The sequence below is a fragment of the Arachis hypogaea genome, chromosome 3 (assembly GCF_003086295.3).
Source record: "Arachis hypogaea cultivar Tifrunner chromosome 3, arahy.Tifrunner.gnm2.J5K5, whole genome shotgun sequence".
NCBI lineage: Eukaryota > Viridiplantae > Streptophyta > Magnoliopsida > Fabales > Fabaceae > Arachis > Arachis hypogaea.
In genome coordinates this window covers 8379943-8396052 of record NC_092038.1, presented here as the reverse complement: position 1 = coordinate 8396052, position 16110 = coordinate 8379943, and the positions used below count along the sequence as shown (strand labels likewise).

General features: G+C 29.5%; 2 protein-coding genes across 11 annotated transcripts; both read left to right on the top strand.

Annotated features, from left to right (window-relative positions):
- Window positions 1–8275: 8275 nt before the first annotated feature.
- Window positions 8276–10573, top strand: LOC112789278 (uncharacterized). Its single transcript, XM_025831122.2, has 5 exons — window positions 8276–8817; window positions 8927–9229; window positions 9314–9487; window positions 9640–9840; window positions 9936–10573. Exons 1-5 carry the CDS (start codon window positions 8413–8415, stop codon window positions 10302–10304), a joined length of 1452 nt encoding a protein of 483 aa, XP_025686907.1. The 5' UTR covers window positions 8276–8412; the 3' UTR covers window positions 10305–10573.
- Window positions 10574–11538: 965 nt separating this feature from the next.
- On the top strand, window positions 11539–16096 carry LOC112789276 (phosphatidylinositol N-acetylglucosaminyltransferase subunit C). 10 transcript variants are annotated; one of them, XM_072232309.1, is made up of 6 exons: window positions 11539–11818; window positions 11972–12066; window positions 13006–13135; window positions 13281–13336; window positions 13592–13702; window positions 14782–16096. In XM_072232309.1, exon 6 carries the CDS (start codon window positions 14992–14994, stop codon window positions 15904–15906), a length of 915 nt encoding a protein of 304 aa, XP_072088410.1. In that variant the 5' UTR covers window positions 11539–11818; window positions 11972–12066; window positions 13006–13135; window positions 13281–13336; window positions 13592–13702; window positions 14782–14991; the 3' UTR covers window positions 15907–16096. The 10 variants fall into 10 exon arrangements, with proteins under 10 accessions (XP_072088410.1, XP_072088411.1, XP_072088409.1 ...); XM_072232310.1 differs by lacking the exon at window positions 13281–13336 and having other exon boundaries at window positions 13595–13702; XM_072232308.1 differs by lacking the exon at window positions 13281–13336.
- Window positions 16097–16110: the final 14 nt, after the last annotated feature.

Below are 16110 nucleotides of genomic sequence, written 5' to 3'. Positions count from 1 at the left end.
GTTGCTCAAAAAATGACCAAAAATACTAAAAATTGTTATTCCCAATAATTTCTCTTTTAATAATAATAATAATAATAATAATAATAATAATAATAATAATAATAATAATAATGTTTAACAGTTATTTTTATTAAAATAATATTTTGTTATAAAATTTTAACACTTTATAAATTTATTCTCTCATATAATCTATGCTACAAATACATTAATAGCAAGAATTTATATAAATGTCCATAATTTTATTCTTTTTTTTCTCAAATTATCGTTATTTATTAATAATTCAAGAAATTTTGTTGACCTATCATTATAATAGATTTTTAGTTTTGGGTATTAAACTATTAATCATTCAAACATGATTAATAGGGCTTTTTTGTTTTACATAAGAAGTCCATATAATGTACACAGAATTTTGGCCATGACATCTCCTTTTTTGTCCTACAATAATTATTACCATTTATAATAATCGATCCCACTAAAAATCTGCATACTCCTTTCTATATGTCATCTATTTATAGGACAGTCAAATCTTGGCCATTCTTAGTCATTGTAACCTTGGCTACCAGAGAACTACCCTTTCTATAATCGTTTGGGTGTATTTCTGTAATCCTTTTGGTGTATTTCTGTAATCATTTGGATGTATTTCTGAAGTTTCATTATCTTCAAAACGATTTTAAAGCTTAATTTCAGAAACCATGAAAATCGAAAAAAAAACGAGGAGGAGAAGAAGAAGAAGAAGAAGAAAACCGTTGAATAACGCATTAAAAGACTCGTATGTGTAGCAACTTATAAGACTTGTAAGTCAAAAAGACTTGTATGTGTAGGAGACCTCAAAATTAAAATTTTTCAACATTAGACTAATTAATGAGCTTTATTACGGTGATCCATATTATTATATGAGAAAGTTTAGTGGTCATTATTTTTATTAAAATTTGGTCAGTATTTAATCATTAAAAAGAAGGATTATGTTATGTATATACTAAAATTAGCCACCAAAATCAGCTACTAGTATAAAATATATAGTAGAATACAAATACACTATGAAAATAAATTAAACCACACATATATTTATACACAAATATATTAGTAGCTGATTTTAGTGGCTGATTTTAGTGTACAAATAGCATTTTTCTAAAAGGAAAGTGAGTAATCATACACCATTAGATATAATCTCACACCATTAAAAATACTAATAATAACTAATTGATAGCTACAAATCACAAAATATACTTATTCCTAGCACTCCTCTTATTATATTACACATTCTCATGTTTAGTGGATAACATTATAAGATATTATATAAATTTATATTTGGATCATTTATATGAATAAAATAAATGAAGCTTAAAATTATACATACTTCTATTAAAATCGAATCAACTTAACTCGATTTATATATAATTTTAGAAATAATTAAAATATTATATCAATTAAATTATTATTTAATTTGTAAAATTAAGTGTAGAACAAACGTTTTGATGATATTATGCGTTACTTCTAATTCTAAAAAATTCAAGTTTTAATTCATATGTTATTTTGGAGAGCTATACTTTATATTAACTTTTTTAATATCAAAAGTCTCAGTTATGATTCTTTAGATGTTAATGAGTCAAAGAATAATTTTTAATAAAATTTTAAAAATCATTTATTATTTTGTTTTGAATTTATAAATTTGTAAAAATGTAGATTTTTTAGAATTTGAATTAAAATATAAAATTTGAATTTATAATCTTATTCGCTCATATTTTAATTGAATTTAAATTCGAGTATTTTTATTGATATTTATATTTTAAAATTAATAAAAAATAAATAATTTGTACAAGTAGTAAATCAAATCAACTTGATTTACAAATTAAGTATAAATAAAATTAAGTTGATTTAATTTACAATAGAAATGTAAATCAGACAAACGTGTAACTGAATTGTGTTTGAGACATCTATATAATTTTGTATAATAGTTTGATTCGATTTACATGTATTTAGTGTAAATCAAATTAAGTTGATTCGATTTACAATAGAGATGTAAATCAAACAAACGTGTAATCGAATTGTGTTTGAGATATCTGTATAATTTTAAGACACATTCATTTTATTAATATAAATTATCCTTTAATTTTCATTTATACATTAATAGTGTAAAAAGTTTCACACACAAATAACCAATTTTATATAGATAAATTTTACTCAATCCTTTTTAAAATAATATGTAACTTACCTTTTATGATGTGTCAACTTCTAATTAAATATTATCTTAAGCTAATAACTAATCATACTTATAATTTGAGTTACTTCAATTTAATTAAAGTTAATATCTTAACCATAATAAAATTATTTCATAATTAAATTATTATTTAAAATAAATAATTATATAATTTTTAAAATATTAATAACTAAATTCTGTTTTATTTTTCAAATCATTCTTCCCAAAACACAAAGAAAAAACTGAAAAACTTTTTTTTTAAATTAGGTATCGTAATTCTTTTAGTAATGACTTTTACTTCTCTCATTCATTATCGTTGCATTTTCCAAAATCATTTATCCTATCAAGTAATTAACTTGAACATATTTTAGCAAAAATAAACTCATAAAATTTTTATTATTATCCTATTTTCTATAATAAAATTAAACTTTTATCATAAATAGTGAGATTCATTTAAAAATTTAAAAGTTCACAAGGTTTATAATTTGGTAAAAATATATTGGAAAGAAACAAAAAATAATAATAAATGAAGTGATATCCAAAATATTCAACTATTATCACAAAGAGGTAATGAGCTGTGAACGGTTACATTGAGGAGTGATAATGTGCCGGAAACTCAGAAGTGTTTTTTAGAAAATAATTATTTGAAAAAAAAAAAGAAATTTAGTGATTAATATTTTAAAAAATTAGATAATCACTCGTCTTAAATAATAATTTAATTACAAATGATTTTATTATGATTAAGATATTAATTTTAATTAAATTAAAGTAACTCAAATTACAAATTTTTTTAGTTAATTATCAGGTTAGGGTAATATTTAATTAAAAATTAACAAATCATAAAAGATAAATTATATATTATTTTAAAGAAATTAATTAAATATAATTTATTATTTTATATTGTCTAATTAGTAAAAATAGCTAATTTTCATATCTAATACTTACAAAATTATCAAAAAACATGAATCTATGACCGTAAATATATTAAAAATAATCTAACATTAGATTATCAAAACACATACATATATATAAATTAATTATGAGTTCATATTTGAATTCATCGCTGAAAGATAACACGTTTGCTAAGTTGATCTTCTAATTATATTAATTCTTGAAAAATATAACATAAATTAAAATAGTTCTTTTTCAAATTAGATGATAACGTGTTACATTTAAATATTACGTAATATAATGGTACAATAGGTTAATATCACGTGTTACAAAATTATTGATGAACCAATTATAATATATTAATTAATTATTTTGTGATATGTGACATTAATTTATTATGTCATTATATTATTTGATATTTAATACATTATCATCTAACATATAAAAAGATTTATTTGATTTATAGTTATATTTTTTAAAAATTAATATAACTAATAAAAATTTTTAAAAATTAGTTTAGAGAATAAAATAATTTTTAAAGATGAATTTAAGTATTAACTGAAATAATTATTACGATCAAATGATCATATCTTAGAGTAAATTATGTTAGATTCAAAATTGGTGTCTAAAATACGAAAATAGCTAGACACATAAATGCAGAATTGAAAAGCGTACATGAGCATAAACAGCTAGTGGTAAAGACAACACAAGAGAGAGAAGGGTCCAAAAATTTACAAGTATTGAACAGTTGCAACTTCGATATACGTTCCAATCCTCGTGGTGCATTAATTTAAGCCCTATTGGTGCATGCCTTACTTACTCTCTCGTCGCTTACAACATTATTTGATTTTCCATTGGCTTCTTTGAATTTGGAAGAAAAAAACATAGTATATTGTAATTAAATAAATAGAGAAGCCCAAGGCCAAATTAAAGAGAGAATCTCAGCGTGGCACTGTTGCGAATGAGAGATACAAACCGAGACAAAGTGAGAAAAGGATCAATCTTATTAGTATAGTTGCATAAATCTATTTATATTATGGTTGTATTCTATTTGACTTTATCTAAAATTCAAAGTAGGGCAACACAAGTGTCACACTAGCTATACGATCTGCATACACAACAATTTAAATGTGTGTGCGGTCATTTTGATTTTGATACTTAAAAATTAAAATCCTACTTTGCAAATGAAAAAGTATAGGTAAAATAATTATTAATTTTGCTTTTTTAAAAAACAAAATTTAAATAATTATTAATTAGTGATAATTAATTAATATATAGTACAATTTAAAAATATTTATTAACTTATTATTGACTAAATTTTTATTGGTTACTTAGTCAGATTGTTTACATTTTACAAATTTAGAATGATACAAAAAAGTCTACATAGTAACACTGTAACGTCAGTGACAAGTACAAGCCAAATCATGTTTTCTTTGATTCGGATCCTAGCTTCGACTTGTCTAGTTATTTCATTCAAAACTATTATATACAAAAAATAAATTATTAAATTAGTTATTATATAGGCTAATTTTTTTATATGAAAAATATTAGTATTTTTATTGAAAATAAAATTATTTAGCGTAATTATATATAAGTGAATTTTGTAGGTTGAGAATTAACATGCAAAATGTGTGTTTGATATGTGTCAGTATCTTGACAATCACATAGGATGCGTATTGAACACTTTTTTTTGTATTTCTACAATACTATATACACTTCAAATATTAATGTTCAACTAAAATATTATCTTCATCTCCATATTAAAAATAATTTTTATATTATATATTTATATATAAATATATATTTTACTTAATTTGTTATTATTATTATTTTATATAAATGTCGACTGATTATAAGTTAAAAAAAGTTAATTTTTATATATTTTTTTAATTAATGTCAAACTTAAGTGCATGGTATTTTAAAAGCTTATTTAGTGTTTATTTTATCTATATATCAAAATTAACTTCTTGATAATTCATTGATGGTTAGATACCCATATATTTAACTAAAATTCACCATTTATTTTCAAATTAAAATTTAGTTTATTACTTCAATGCATCATCAATATTCCAATCACTTAACTATATGCATGGGCTCATGTTATGAAAAATTATAAATCATAACGTTTTTTTTTTGTAGGAATTGTAATATTATTACTACTATAATAATAGAGTTTTATAAAACAATTTATCCATAAATATTCTCTTAAATAGTCATAAATTTTGAGACATGACTAACAACATTACAAAGCAAATAGAACAATTTAATCAATTAATTAATTATGTATGAGAATAAAAAAGACAGAAATGATCCTACTAGAAGCCATTGAAATCCTTTTAAGATTAAACCTGTGAAAAAGAAGTATCGTTAATAATTGAGAGAGTGAGATTGCGACCGTTGAAGAAGAAAGAGTTGAGACAGAGAATCAAAATTTGTTCAGCTTAGACGGCACGGACGATGTATATTTATTGGCATACTCGCATTTAATCGCTGATTATTAATGACTCACTGACACTTTATGTGATTGTTAAGAGCACACCTTGTTATGTGTGACTTCCTTCAAAACATGCGCTGACAAAAATTTCCTCATTTCAAATTTTTTTTTTTAAATTTACAAGCACGAGTTTCTTCACCTATGCTTAATTGCTAATAAAAATTATTTATAGTACTAGTAGTACTACTTAGTACTAGTATTTCACTATTTATATTCCATTTATTCGTAGTATTCATTGTTTCAGTTATGTATTTACTATTGCTTCTTCAAGTGGTAAGTTTTATTTCTAACTTTTTAGTATACATTGCTATCATTTTATTTTATCAATGTATTAGTATCACATTCAAAACTTGAATATAATAAACATCCCTCGGTTCATTATTGGCGCGGGAAAAAAATATATATTTTCCATGATTCTATTAAAATGAGAAGAGAATAAGAGGAAAAAAGTAATAATAAAATTGGGATAGTAATCAAATACATAAAAAAATTGTGATTATTTGATATTAAATTATAGTTACTTTAATTTGGGCAGCTCCAGCTTTTAAGCTTGTGTATCTGCTACTATATATATATATATATATATATATATATATATATATATATATATATATATATATATATATATTCTTGTTCCGCCGATGGTTGTATAAAAAAATACATAAACACACGTTTTTAGGGTTTTTTCCCCGTTACATAAGAATTCAATATAATTATTTTATAACGTAGTCAAATATATTCAAATTTGAAAGTAGGAGAATATAATGAGGAAGAGGAATTGGACATTTGGTTGATCAGAATTAGACAAAATAAAAAATCAAATCATAACAGGGAAATCCACCAGTACTTATTCATTAGTGGGACTTACTAAAGTCTTTTTGAGTATGGACAATAATATCATGATTTTTTATATCTTAACTACTAGTAAAGTGTACGAAGTGAAGTGACGGGTCCGAATTTAAAATTTAGAACTTATTATATATGCTATTTCAGTGATTATCACGTAAAAATGTTTGGCAAATTCTATAGGAAAAATAATTTTGTATAAAAAGAATTAAGATAAGTGTATAATTTATTTTAAAAAATTAATAAAAATAAAATAATATATTATATTAGATAGACATCTAATTATTTATCAATTTTTTTTATTTTTTTTATTATTGCGTGTATCAAAATATTTTTATATAAAGGTGATAGTTAAAAATTATTAGATAATTTATCATATTAGACTATATCACTTAATATATTTCATATTCATGTAAAAATAACTTTATCTTAATAATTATTATATAATTATTTAAATAAAGTTTTTTTTTCATATTAGAGTATTTTAGTTAGATTTTAATTTAATTAAATTATTTTCATCAAGAACTTATTGTAATAAATATATGCACATATATTAAATATAATATGCATATCTTTTTTTTTTGTAAAAGATAGAACTATAAAAATATATATCATAAATCTTTTGTTTTTCTCTTTTTATTTATCTCAAACTTATGAATAAAAGGCTTGATTTTATCCTTTAAAATTTTCCTTTGCTTTGTTTTCTCTCCGGTCTAAAACGTTTGATTTCCTTATCATAAGAATATCCATTACTAGAGACGATTGAGATGATTAATTATAATGAGAAACAAACTCAAACTGCACAGAGATTCAAATTGGAATTCGATTTGCTAATATGAGAGTATGGTTAGGCCATATTGGATTTAACTAGACTTGGATTCAACCTAATATTTTATTAGGTCTATTTTAAAAATTTGAATCTAACCTTAAATTTAATATATAATTAGTATATGTAATTTTATAAAATTTATATGATAAATTAGTAAAAATTTATCTTTAAAAGTTAAATTTAATAAATATCAATAAAAATATTAATTTAAATATAAAATATAATATTTTATTATTAATTTTATCATAAAGTATATATTTTAACTATAAAACATGACTCCAAATCATATAAAATTATTTAGGCTAAGTATTTTCTAGATCCAATTCAAAAATTATAAAATTGCAAATAACAAATTAAAATTCAACAAATTTGAATTCAAGTTGAATTTTAAATGGTATAGGATTTTGAAGATTTATATATAATAGAAAAGTATTCAAAAGCCAATAAATTTTATAATTTGTGATTATTAATTAGTCAATATTAATATTTTTAATAATATAAATTATATCTAATGGTATAAAATTATTAAAGTTTTTTATTAATTAAGTACTAAATAAATTTTAATAAAAATAGCCACTTTATATGATATATGAGAGGTATAAGGGATACATACATATTATTGCATGTATAAATTAAAAAGTATAGGGTAATAATTAAGTTGGAATAGATGATTGGTTAGTATATATAAAAGGAGCAACAGTAATGTTTTTCAAATTCCGATGAAGAAGCAGTGGCAGTGGCAGTGTCCGACGTTGGAAATAAATAGTTACACCACACACAACATAACATACACACATAACATAACACCACGGTGGATACTACAATGAAGATGGCAAAAATATCTTCTCATGAAGATGCTTTGGTTAAAAGTGTGGTTTATTTATTTAGCCACACTTTAAACAAAAACAACACTTTTATAAATATCAAAATCTAACCATACAATCCATCATCCAAAGGTCAAAAAGAAATATACTCATATGAAGACAATTATGCCATCTTCATTGTAGTATCCACCTAACACCACACCAAAAAAGAAAACAAACCACCTTTCATTTCAAATCTCTTGCATTGTGTTGTGTATTTAACTCACTTCACGAGGACCTTGTTGCACTCCACACCACGCCCATTCTCTCTCTCTGTTTTTCATTGCATGGTATGTATGAAACCCGTACCACTACTACTCCCGCCATGTCATCAAGGAGACCCCCACTCAATAAGTGGCACCTTCCACCGCCTCCCACTCCCCGCATCCTCCACTTCCCTCGTCGCCGGAGGCCTCACAACGGCAACAACGCCGACACCTTGCTTCATGGAGAACGCCGTGCATCTGCGCCTCCCATCGTTCTCTTTGCTAACGGTGGGGAGAGGAGAGAGAAAGTCGCCGAAAGAAGCAGCAGGGCGGTGGTTGATGAAGAAAACTACTGCAAGTTTCAGGCGGAGATGCTGAGGGCTGAGTGTAACCTTTTGCGGATGGAGAAGGAGATTGCATTCAAGAAGCTTGAGAAGACTCGTTCCAAGATCGACACCACTCTCAGATCTGCACTTCGCACTCTTGTTTCTGTTAGTTCTACTCCCTTCACTTCTCTTTCTTTAATATATCATGTATGAAAATGATTTGGTGGACATTTTTGTATATGCATTACGCATGCATCTATCTTGAATAATGCAGGGAAGAATAAAGATTTGTGAAGGGGAGAACATTGAGAGTGTTTTGGACGAAGGGATTCGTGAGTTGACGGAGAAGATTCAGAGGCTGCAAAAGAGATCAACAAATTCATCCCAGGCTAGTAATAATAATTATAACAGGAGAAGCAAAAATTTCGACAAGCAAGTCTCGGTTTTGCAGAGAAGACTTGACAAGATTGGAGGATCCTCCAATGACATATACTTGAGGGAGTTTCAAGAGATGGCAAATATAAGCTTCTCGGTTAACACCATTCATGAATCCGTTGTTGCAAGAGGAAAACTAAATGTAAGCGGCAAAAACAAAAGCATTAATCAGTCACTAGCTAGCATCTTAATCTACATTTTGAGATATTTGTGTTTGTTTGCACAGGTGGAGATATTGAAACGGAAAATGGAGGGACTATCAAAGGGGGTATTGTTGAAGAGAATGGAGGAAGAGTACAATTCAATGTTGTCAAGTGCTAATAGTTCTGCTTCAACTTCAAAGAGAGTTGAACTTCATGATTCATCATCTTCTTCCATCCGAGTACCTCAATTGCATCAGGTATAAATACATGTTTATTTACCTTATTTTTAATGTATATTTTATATTTCAATATCATTCTATATACAGTAACTGATTTTTTGTATAAGGTAGCATATGTAAATGCAGTATTCCTGAACCCAATTGTGGTGTTGTTTTGTTTAAAACTGCAGGAAAAATTGGGTTATGAAGGAGGGAAATTGTGTTCAGGAGAATGCAAGATGATTGTTCGAAGAATCGTGGAGCAGGTTAGAGCTGAAACAGAGCAATGGTCCCAAATGCAAGAGATGCTTGCTCAGGTTAAAGAAGAGATGGAGGAATTGCAGGCTTCTCGCAACTTTTGGGAAGATCGAGCCCAGTCCCTTCAAAATGATGTAAGAAAAACTTATTTAGATGATTACTCACTCGAAGTTGTGGAAAAATAGTTTGACATATTTGACTAAATTGTTATTGAACTGTTTATACCTAGGTGCAAGAATGGAAACAAAGGGCTATTTCGTCTGAAAATAAAACAAAAGAGCTTGAAGCGAAAATTGCTACGGTCTCTGGTGATCTTGAAAGGCATGATGAGTTGGAGAAGAGAGTAGTGATGGTTTGCAACTCAAAGGAAAATAGTAATAGCAACAAGCATAAAGAAGTTTCAGGGAATGGGGAAAGCAAGAAAGCACAACATGCTGCCACCATAGGTGGAGTCCTCGCCACGAAACGAACACCGTTCCGAGACATTGGGAACTCATCATCATTGCTGGTGAACCACAATGCCAAGCGATTTTCCCACTTCCATAGCCATAACCATAGCCATGTTGCTTCAAATGCTGACAAGATTTTCTACGAGTGACCCTCACTAACACAACAAATATAGATATCATATAACAACCTTTAACATAATGGGATGGATAAAGATAAAGGTGATTTGGTATGTGTCAATGTAATAATGTGTACTAAGTCAAAAGAAAATGAATGCCCAAGGTTGTTATATTCATGGCATAGGTTACCAACCAAATTCATTATCCAAATGAATATGAAGAGTGTAATGCGTTTGTTGGCCGGCCTCGTTCATTATTTACAGCATGATCAAAGTATAGTTTTGAAGCATCAGCTCTGTGAAAATTTGTGTTTCTCTATCTCCTTCATATTCCATACACAATGCTATTTAATTCGGAACAATAACTTTTAGTTTTACACATATACATAACGGTCCCAACATATTTCAAGGTTTAAATTCCAACTTCTTGGATTCTGTCTCAAATTTTATTTAGAAAATTTTATTGAAGTACGAAATTTTTTTCTCTCTAAATTTATAGAAAATATATTTATTGTATATGACAATTTTGTAGGTATTTTTTTAATAAAAAGTAATTTTCACTCTTTATTGCACCATAATATTACTATTTTATTTAAGTTTTTCAAAAGAGAGTGTGTAAAAAAACCTCTTACTACTATTTACAAAATAAGTTTAATTTTGATGTATTGATATTATAAAACGTTTTATATAGTAGTTCAATTATATCTGTTTTTATAAAATATTACGTAACAAAGATATTTTTAAAAGGTCACCAAAAATTTATAAGATAATTTTTTTGGATTAAGATATTCTAGATAATTATATTTTCTTTTTCACTAATAAATATGGATGAGCTTATTATATGTAAAACGGATTGTCTTGATATTCTGTGTATCATGTAGTAGTATTCATTTGAAGTAACAGATTTGGTTCACAAGATTCAGGAGCTATTATCTCGACTTTGGTTTGTTCATGTTGAGTGGGTGTACCAGAAGTACTTTTGTTCATGTTGAGTGGGTGTACCAGAAGTACTGCGGATTGGATGGCCAGATATGATACCAAAAGTAACTCTAATCCAATGTTCTGAAAATCGGACCGAACTGGCCGGTCGAACCGGTTCAACCGAGAACCGACAATACAAATGGTCCGATCTTCACCCTAAAACCGTTAGAAGAAAAATCGTTAAAAAACCGTCAAATCGGCTGAGAACCGCTCGGTTAGGCCAGACCGGTGACCGGCCGGTTCAGATAAAACGGCGCCGTTTTAAAATTGTAATTTAAAAAAAAAAGGATCCAGTGCTCCTGACCCCCCCCCCCCTTCCTCCTCCTCCTTCCTCCAATCATTCATTCATTCATCCATGTTCTGGAGAACTCTGAATGAAAGAAACCCTAACCGTGTAGCCCTCCGCCTAGCCCTCCATCGTCGCCGCCTAACCCAGGTCCTCAGCGCCGCCGCCGTCCCAGCTCCTCAGCACCGCCGCTTTTTCCTCTTCCCCGTGTCCAGAACCCAGAAACTCGGCAGGTTCTCTTCGGCTCTTCATCTTCGCTGGCTTCTCGGCACGGACCCAGGTTAGTGGCTTCTCTTCTTCATCTTCACTGAATGTTTGGTCTTCTTCTTCAATTTTTGTTCCATTTTTTATTTTTCTTCTTCCAACCACCGTCTTCTATGTCGTGTTCGTCGCCTGGCCTCTGTCTCCGTCGCGCTTCTGCCCCTCTGCTCAGACTGCTCAGAAGAAAAACACTTCTCCGTTCCGATTTCCTTCCTTCGAGTTTAGAGAGCAGAAGCTCAACCAAGAAAAAAACCCGAGACTTCGAAGGTCAGTTCACAGCTAACTTCTTCTGCCTTCTTTATTTATGCCATGTTCAATGATTATTTGATTACTGATTATTTGAATGTTTTGTGTTTTAATTTTTTATTGAATGATTATTTGATTACTAATGAGCTCTGGTTCTGCTTCTGCTGTGTTGCTGTTTTTGTGTGTTGTGATTTTTAATGGTTCTGCTGTGTTGCTGTTTTGTGTGTTCTTTATTTTTTATTCTGTAAGTTAACTACTTGCCCTTTCTCTAGTCCATAGTATCTTGCAATTGCATCTGTTTGTAGAATGTGGGGTAGCTGACAACAACAAAGCTTCAAACCAGAATAATATAATAGTGTCTTGTAATGTGAACAATAATTCTGACTCTAAGATGGTCACAATCAAATTTTATGCACAAAAAACATGTAACGTGACACTGAAATGCATCATTTATGCTCTGTTCTGAATTTCTGATTTCTGAATAATCATTGATAAGTTGTGTTGTTGAAATTATTGATAAAAATGGCTTTGCTATGCTGCTGCTGCTGATTTTTAATTTCTAAGTCTGCTATTTTTGAATTTTTGTTGATAGATTTATTGATTTCAGGGTTTAGGGTAATTATTTGTTGCTGTTTTTTTAATTTTTGTTGCTGTTAAACAAAGTGCTTGAACTGAATTGTGTGTTTCGAGGTCCTCTGAATCCTAGATTCCTTTCCAAATTAAAGGTTTTGACATTGAAAAATTGCCCCTTTTTAAGAACCATTTTTTTGCAATGGGGCTATTCAATATCTCTCAGAGCTCCAGAAACTGAAAATTCACAGTTGCTTTAGATTAGAAGAACTTATTCCAGTCACAGAGATCGGTTATGTTCTTCCAAAACTGGATGTGCTGCTGCTAGCTAACTTGCCAAGACTCAGATTTGTAACCATAGACATGACATTGAGATGGTCCTCTCTACAGGTGCCCTTTGTTGAAATCTTTACCATTTTGCAAGGATAAGGAAACAAACTTAAGATCCATGTGGAATGAGTTCAGGTGGAGACACAAAGCTCAATCCAAGATATATTTCTACCCTCGAATGAGCTTACATGTTAGTCATATTTCTTCATGGTTCACATTAATGTTTTATGAAGAAGTAAAAAGCGAGTTGTGCTTGTGCCTGTTGTAATAGGGTGCTTATTTGTAATTTATTTATTATTTAATTCTAAAACGGTTTTTTTTTTGTTGAACCACAGTTAGACCGGTTAGACCAGTAAACAATGAACCAGTAACTAAAGCGGTTCGATGACCGGTCCGGTTCTCAGAACCTTGCTCTAATCATGTTATTCATATCCTTGGATATAGGATTTAGTTTACTTTATTTCTTTGCATGTTTTTTTTTTGGTCGAATTTCTTTTCATGTTTAAACACACAAAAAACATGGATGGACTTATTTTCTAAAGGGTATGGCACAATCCGTTGTTTGGTAAAAAAAAGCAAAACAAAATGAAAAAAAGGGGAAAAAAAAGGAAAGAAGAAAATGGTAATGAGTAGTGTTCATTTGCAGCAGCTAGCAAGCTGAAAGTGATCTTTGCCAACTCAACGGTGGTGACGCCCGAGTGATGGTTGCCAATTGAATTAACGCATTTCATTCCCTCTTTTCTCGTCTCTCCCTCTGGTATTCCTCTTTTCCTCTCTTCTGTTGCCTTGGAATTTGGGTTCTTAGGGTTTTGTGGGGAGTGAATCCTCTCCAATGAAAAAAAAAATTGGATGGTGTCCAGTGTTTAATCTCATTCTTCATTGCTTTCTCTCTCCTATTTGTTTTTGGTTCCACTTATAAAATTAAAGGTGAGAAATCACACTTTATTCTCTCAAGTGTTAAAAAAAATGGAGAAGATCCATTTCCAGTTTTGTGGGCATGTTTGTTTGTTTGGTTGTTCTTGTGGATTAGCATAGCATATGCTTTGGAATTTGTGAATGGATATGGCCTGAAAAAGTTGGAGAAATGCGTAGCTCTGTAATTGCCTTTTTTCTTTTTCTATTGCTTGCTGCGATATGTCTTTTATTTTTATTCATTTTAGTTAAGAGTAAATGTTTCGAATCAATTTCAGTGAAAATTTTAAAATTAGCACTGAAATAAAGTAAATTAGTTTTGATCTACAAGTTATGCATAGCCCTCTTCTCTACTTTGTTATACTTTTCTTCTCACTTAGGTAACTACATAACTGTCATTGGTCTTCTGTATTCTGCTGATTAATATATCTGGAATTTTCTCTGTATTCATTTTTCTGTGGCTTAATCTGTAATTCTGTATAATCAAGTTATAACAAAATAGAATTAGAATCACTCTTGCATAAATAGTGACAGGAGCATTATGGATTTGCTAAGTCGTTCGGAACTTGATTTGTGTAGCGCACACACATCACATGAGGAATAAAAATTACTGTCTCTTTGAACTTGAAGTATTGATAGTGGCTACTTATTTCTGGCTAACCTTTTATCAGGTTTGGGCTTTAAAAAAAACTTAACAACTTCGCTGCATTTAATCCTTTATTCATTTATCTATCTAAATGTTAAATTTTTGTTAATTGATTTTGTGTCTCAATAGCTGTTTTATGTTGTGTAGCATAATCATATTCTTAATTCCTTGTCTTTGTATTTATTTTTCTGTTACGTCTTCAATCATATGTTCCTTTAGTTGCAAATGTGAATTTATTTCTTTGCATTTATGTGAATTCTTCAACTTTTTATCTTCAGGGTTTTGACATGTAAATCTGCAAGCTTGAAAACACAAGAGAGTGTGTGAATAAACTATGATTGTCTTACCTTACTGATTGTATAAGCCCCAAAGTGGCATCATGTCTGGGGAGCAAGATTTAAGCACATAATAGAAGTTGGAGAAGTGTTTTCATATGATAGATTAGAGACTTGAGGCAACATTTGAAGAAAATTGGGTAGCTTCTTGTGATGGATCATCACTTGGCTAGTGATTCTCCGCAGGTTCGTCCTAGATGGAGGAAAGTAGCATATGGCGGTATGCAACCTGGTTTTGATGACAATCATACCGATGAATCTTTCCTTGAAGGAATGGTCATGAATGCCAATGTTGTAAGAAGGGACATGCTAAAGGTGATGTTAGACTCTGTTTCCATTTCTGAATACTTATGCATTGTAGCTCTTGTTGTCTTAGTATGGACCTACACACTAGAATCAACCATTGATGAGAGTCGTCTTCTGTGCATAGATGTTAGTCTTCTAGTTTTGGGTTTCTTGATTCTCCTTTTCACTCAGGAAAAGATTTCCCTTAGCATCCTTGTTCATCATTATTTCCTCAATATCTCGTTTTTCATAATGGGATTATATGTTTTGGCACCCATCTACCAAACCCTTACAAGATCGATCAGTTCTGATTCCATTTGGGCGTTAACTGTATCGCTTCTCGTGATTCACCTTTTCCTGCATGACTATTCGGAATCAACTGTCAATGCACCGGGAGCTCTCAAAAATCCTGCATTGACCAGTTGCATCTCTGTAAATGCTTCTGTAGTTGCCTCTGTATTCATTGCTTCTCGCCTTCCGTCGAGACTACATGTTTTTGCCATCATGCTATTCTCCTTGCAAGTTTTCCTATTTGGTCCCCTGGTTACTTACTGCATTAAGAAATATTCGTTCCGTTTACACCTGTGTTTTTCGATCAGTTTGATGGTTGTGACATTAAGATTCGTGTACATGCTGCATTGCTTACTTTTCGTGTTGTTGCTTAGTTTGCTGGTTTTTGTCAATGTGGTCTGCCCTTATTGGCTTATACGGATCCAGGAGTACAAGTTTGAGATCAATGGACCTTGGGATGAGGCTAAGCTTTGTTTTGCTATTACAGATTGAGATAAAAACAAAGCAATTTTGAGTAGTTTTCTGGGGTTCATGTGAATGTAATCTTCTTATTTGCTGATTATGGTCCTAGATGCAAATTTTGTAATGCATGGGGCCATGGAGTTACCCTAAGTTTTTTGTGTCCTTCATAATTACAGAATGAAACTATAGTGAAAGTTTTATGTGAACAAGTTTTTGAAAATTAGTTTCACCTAA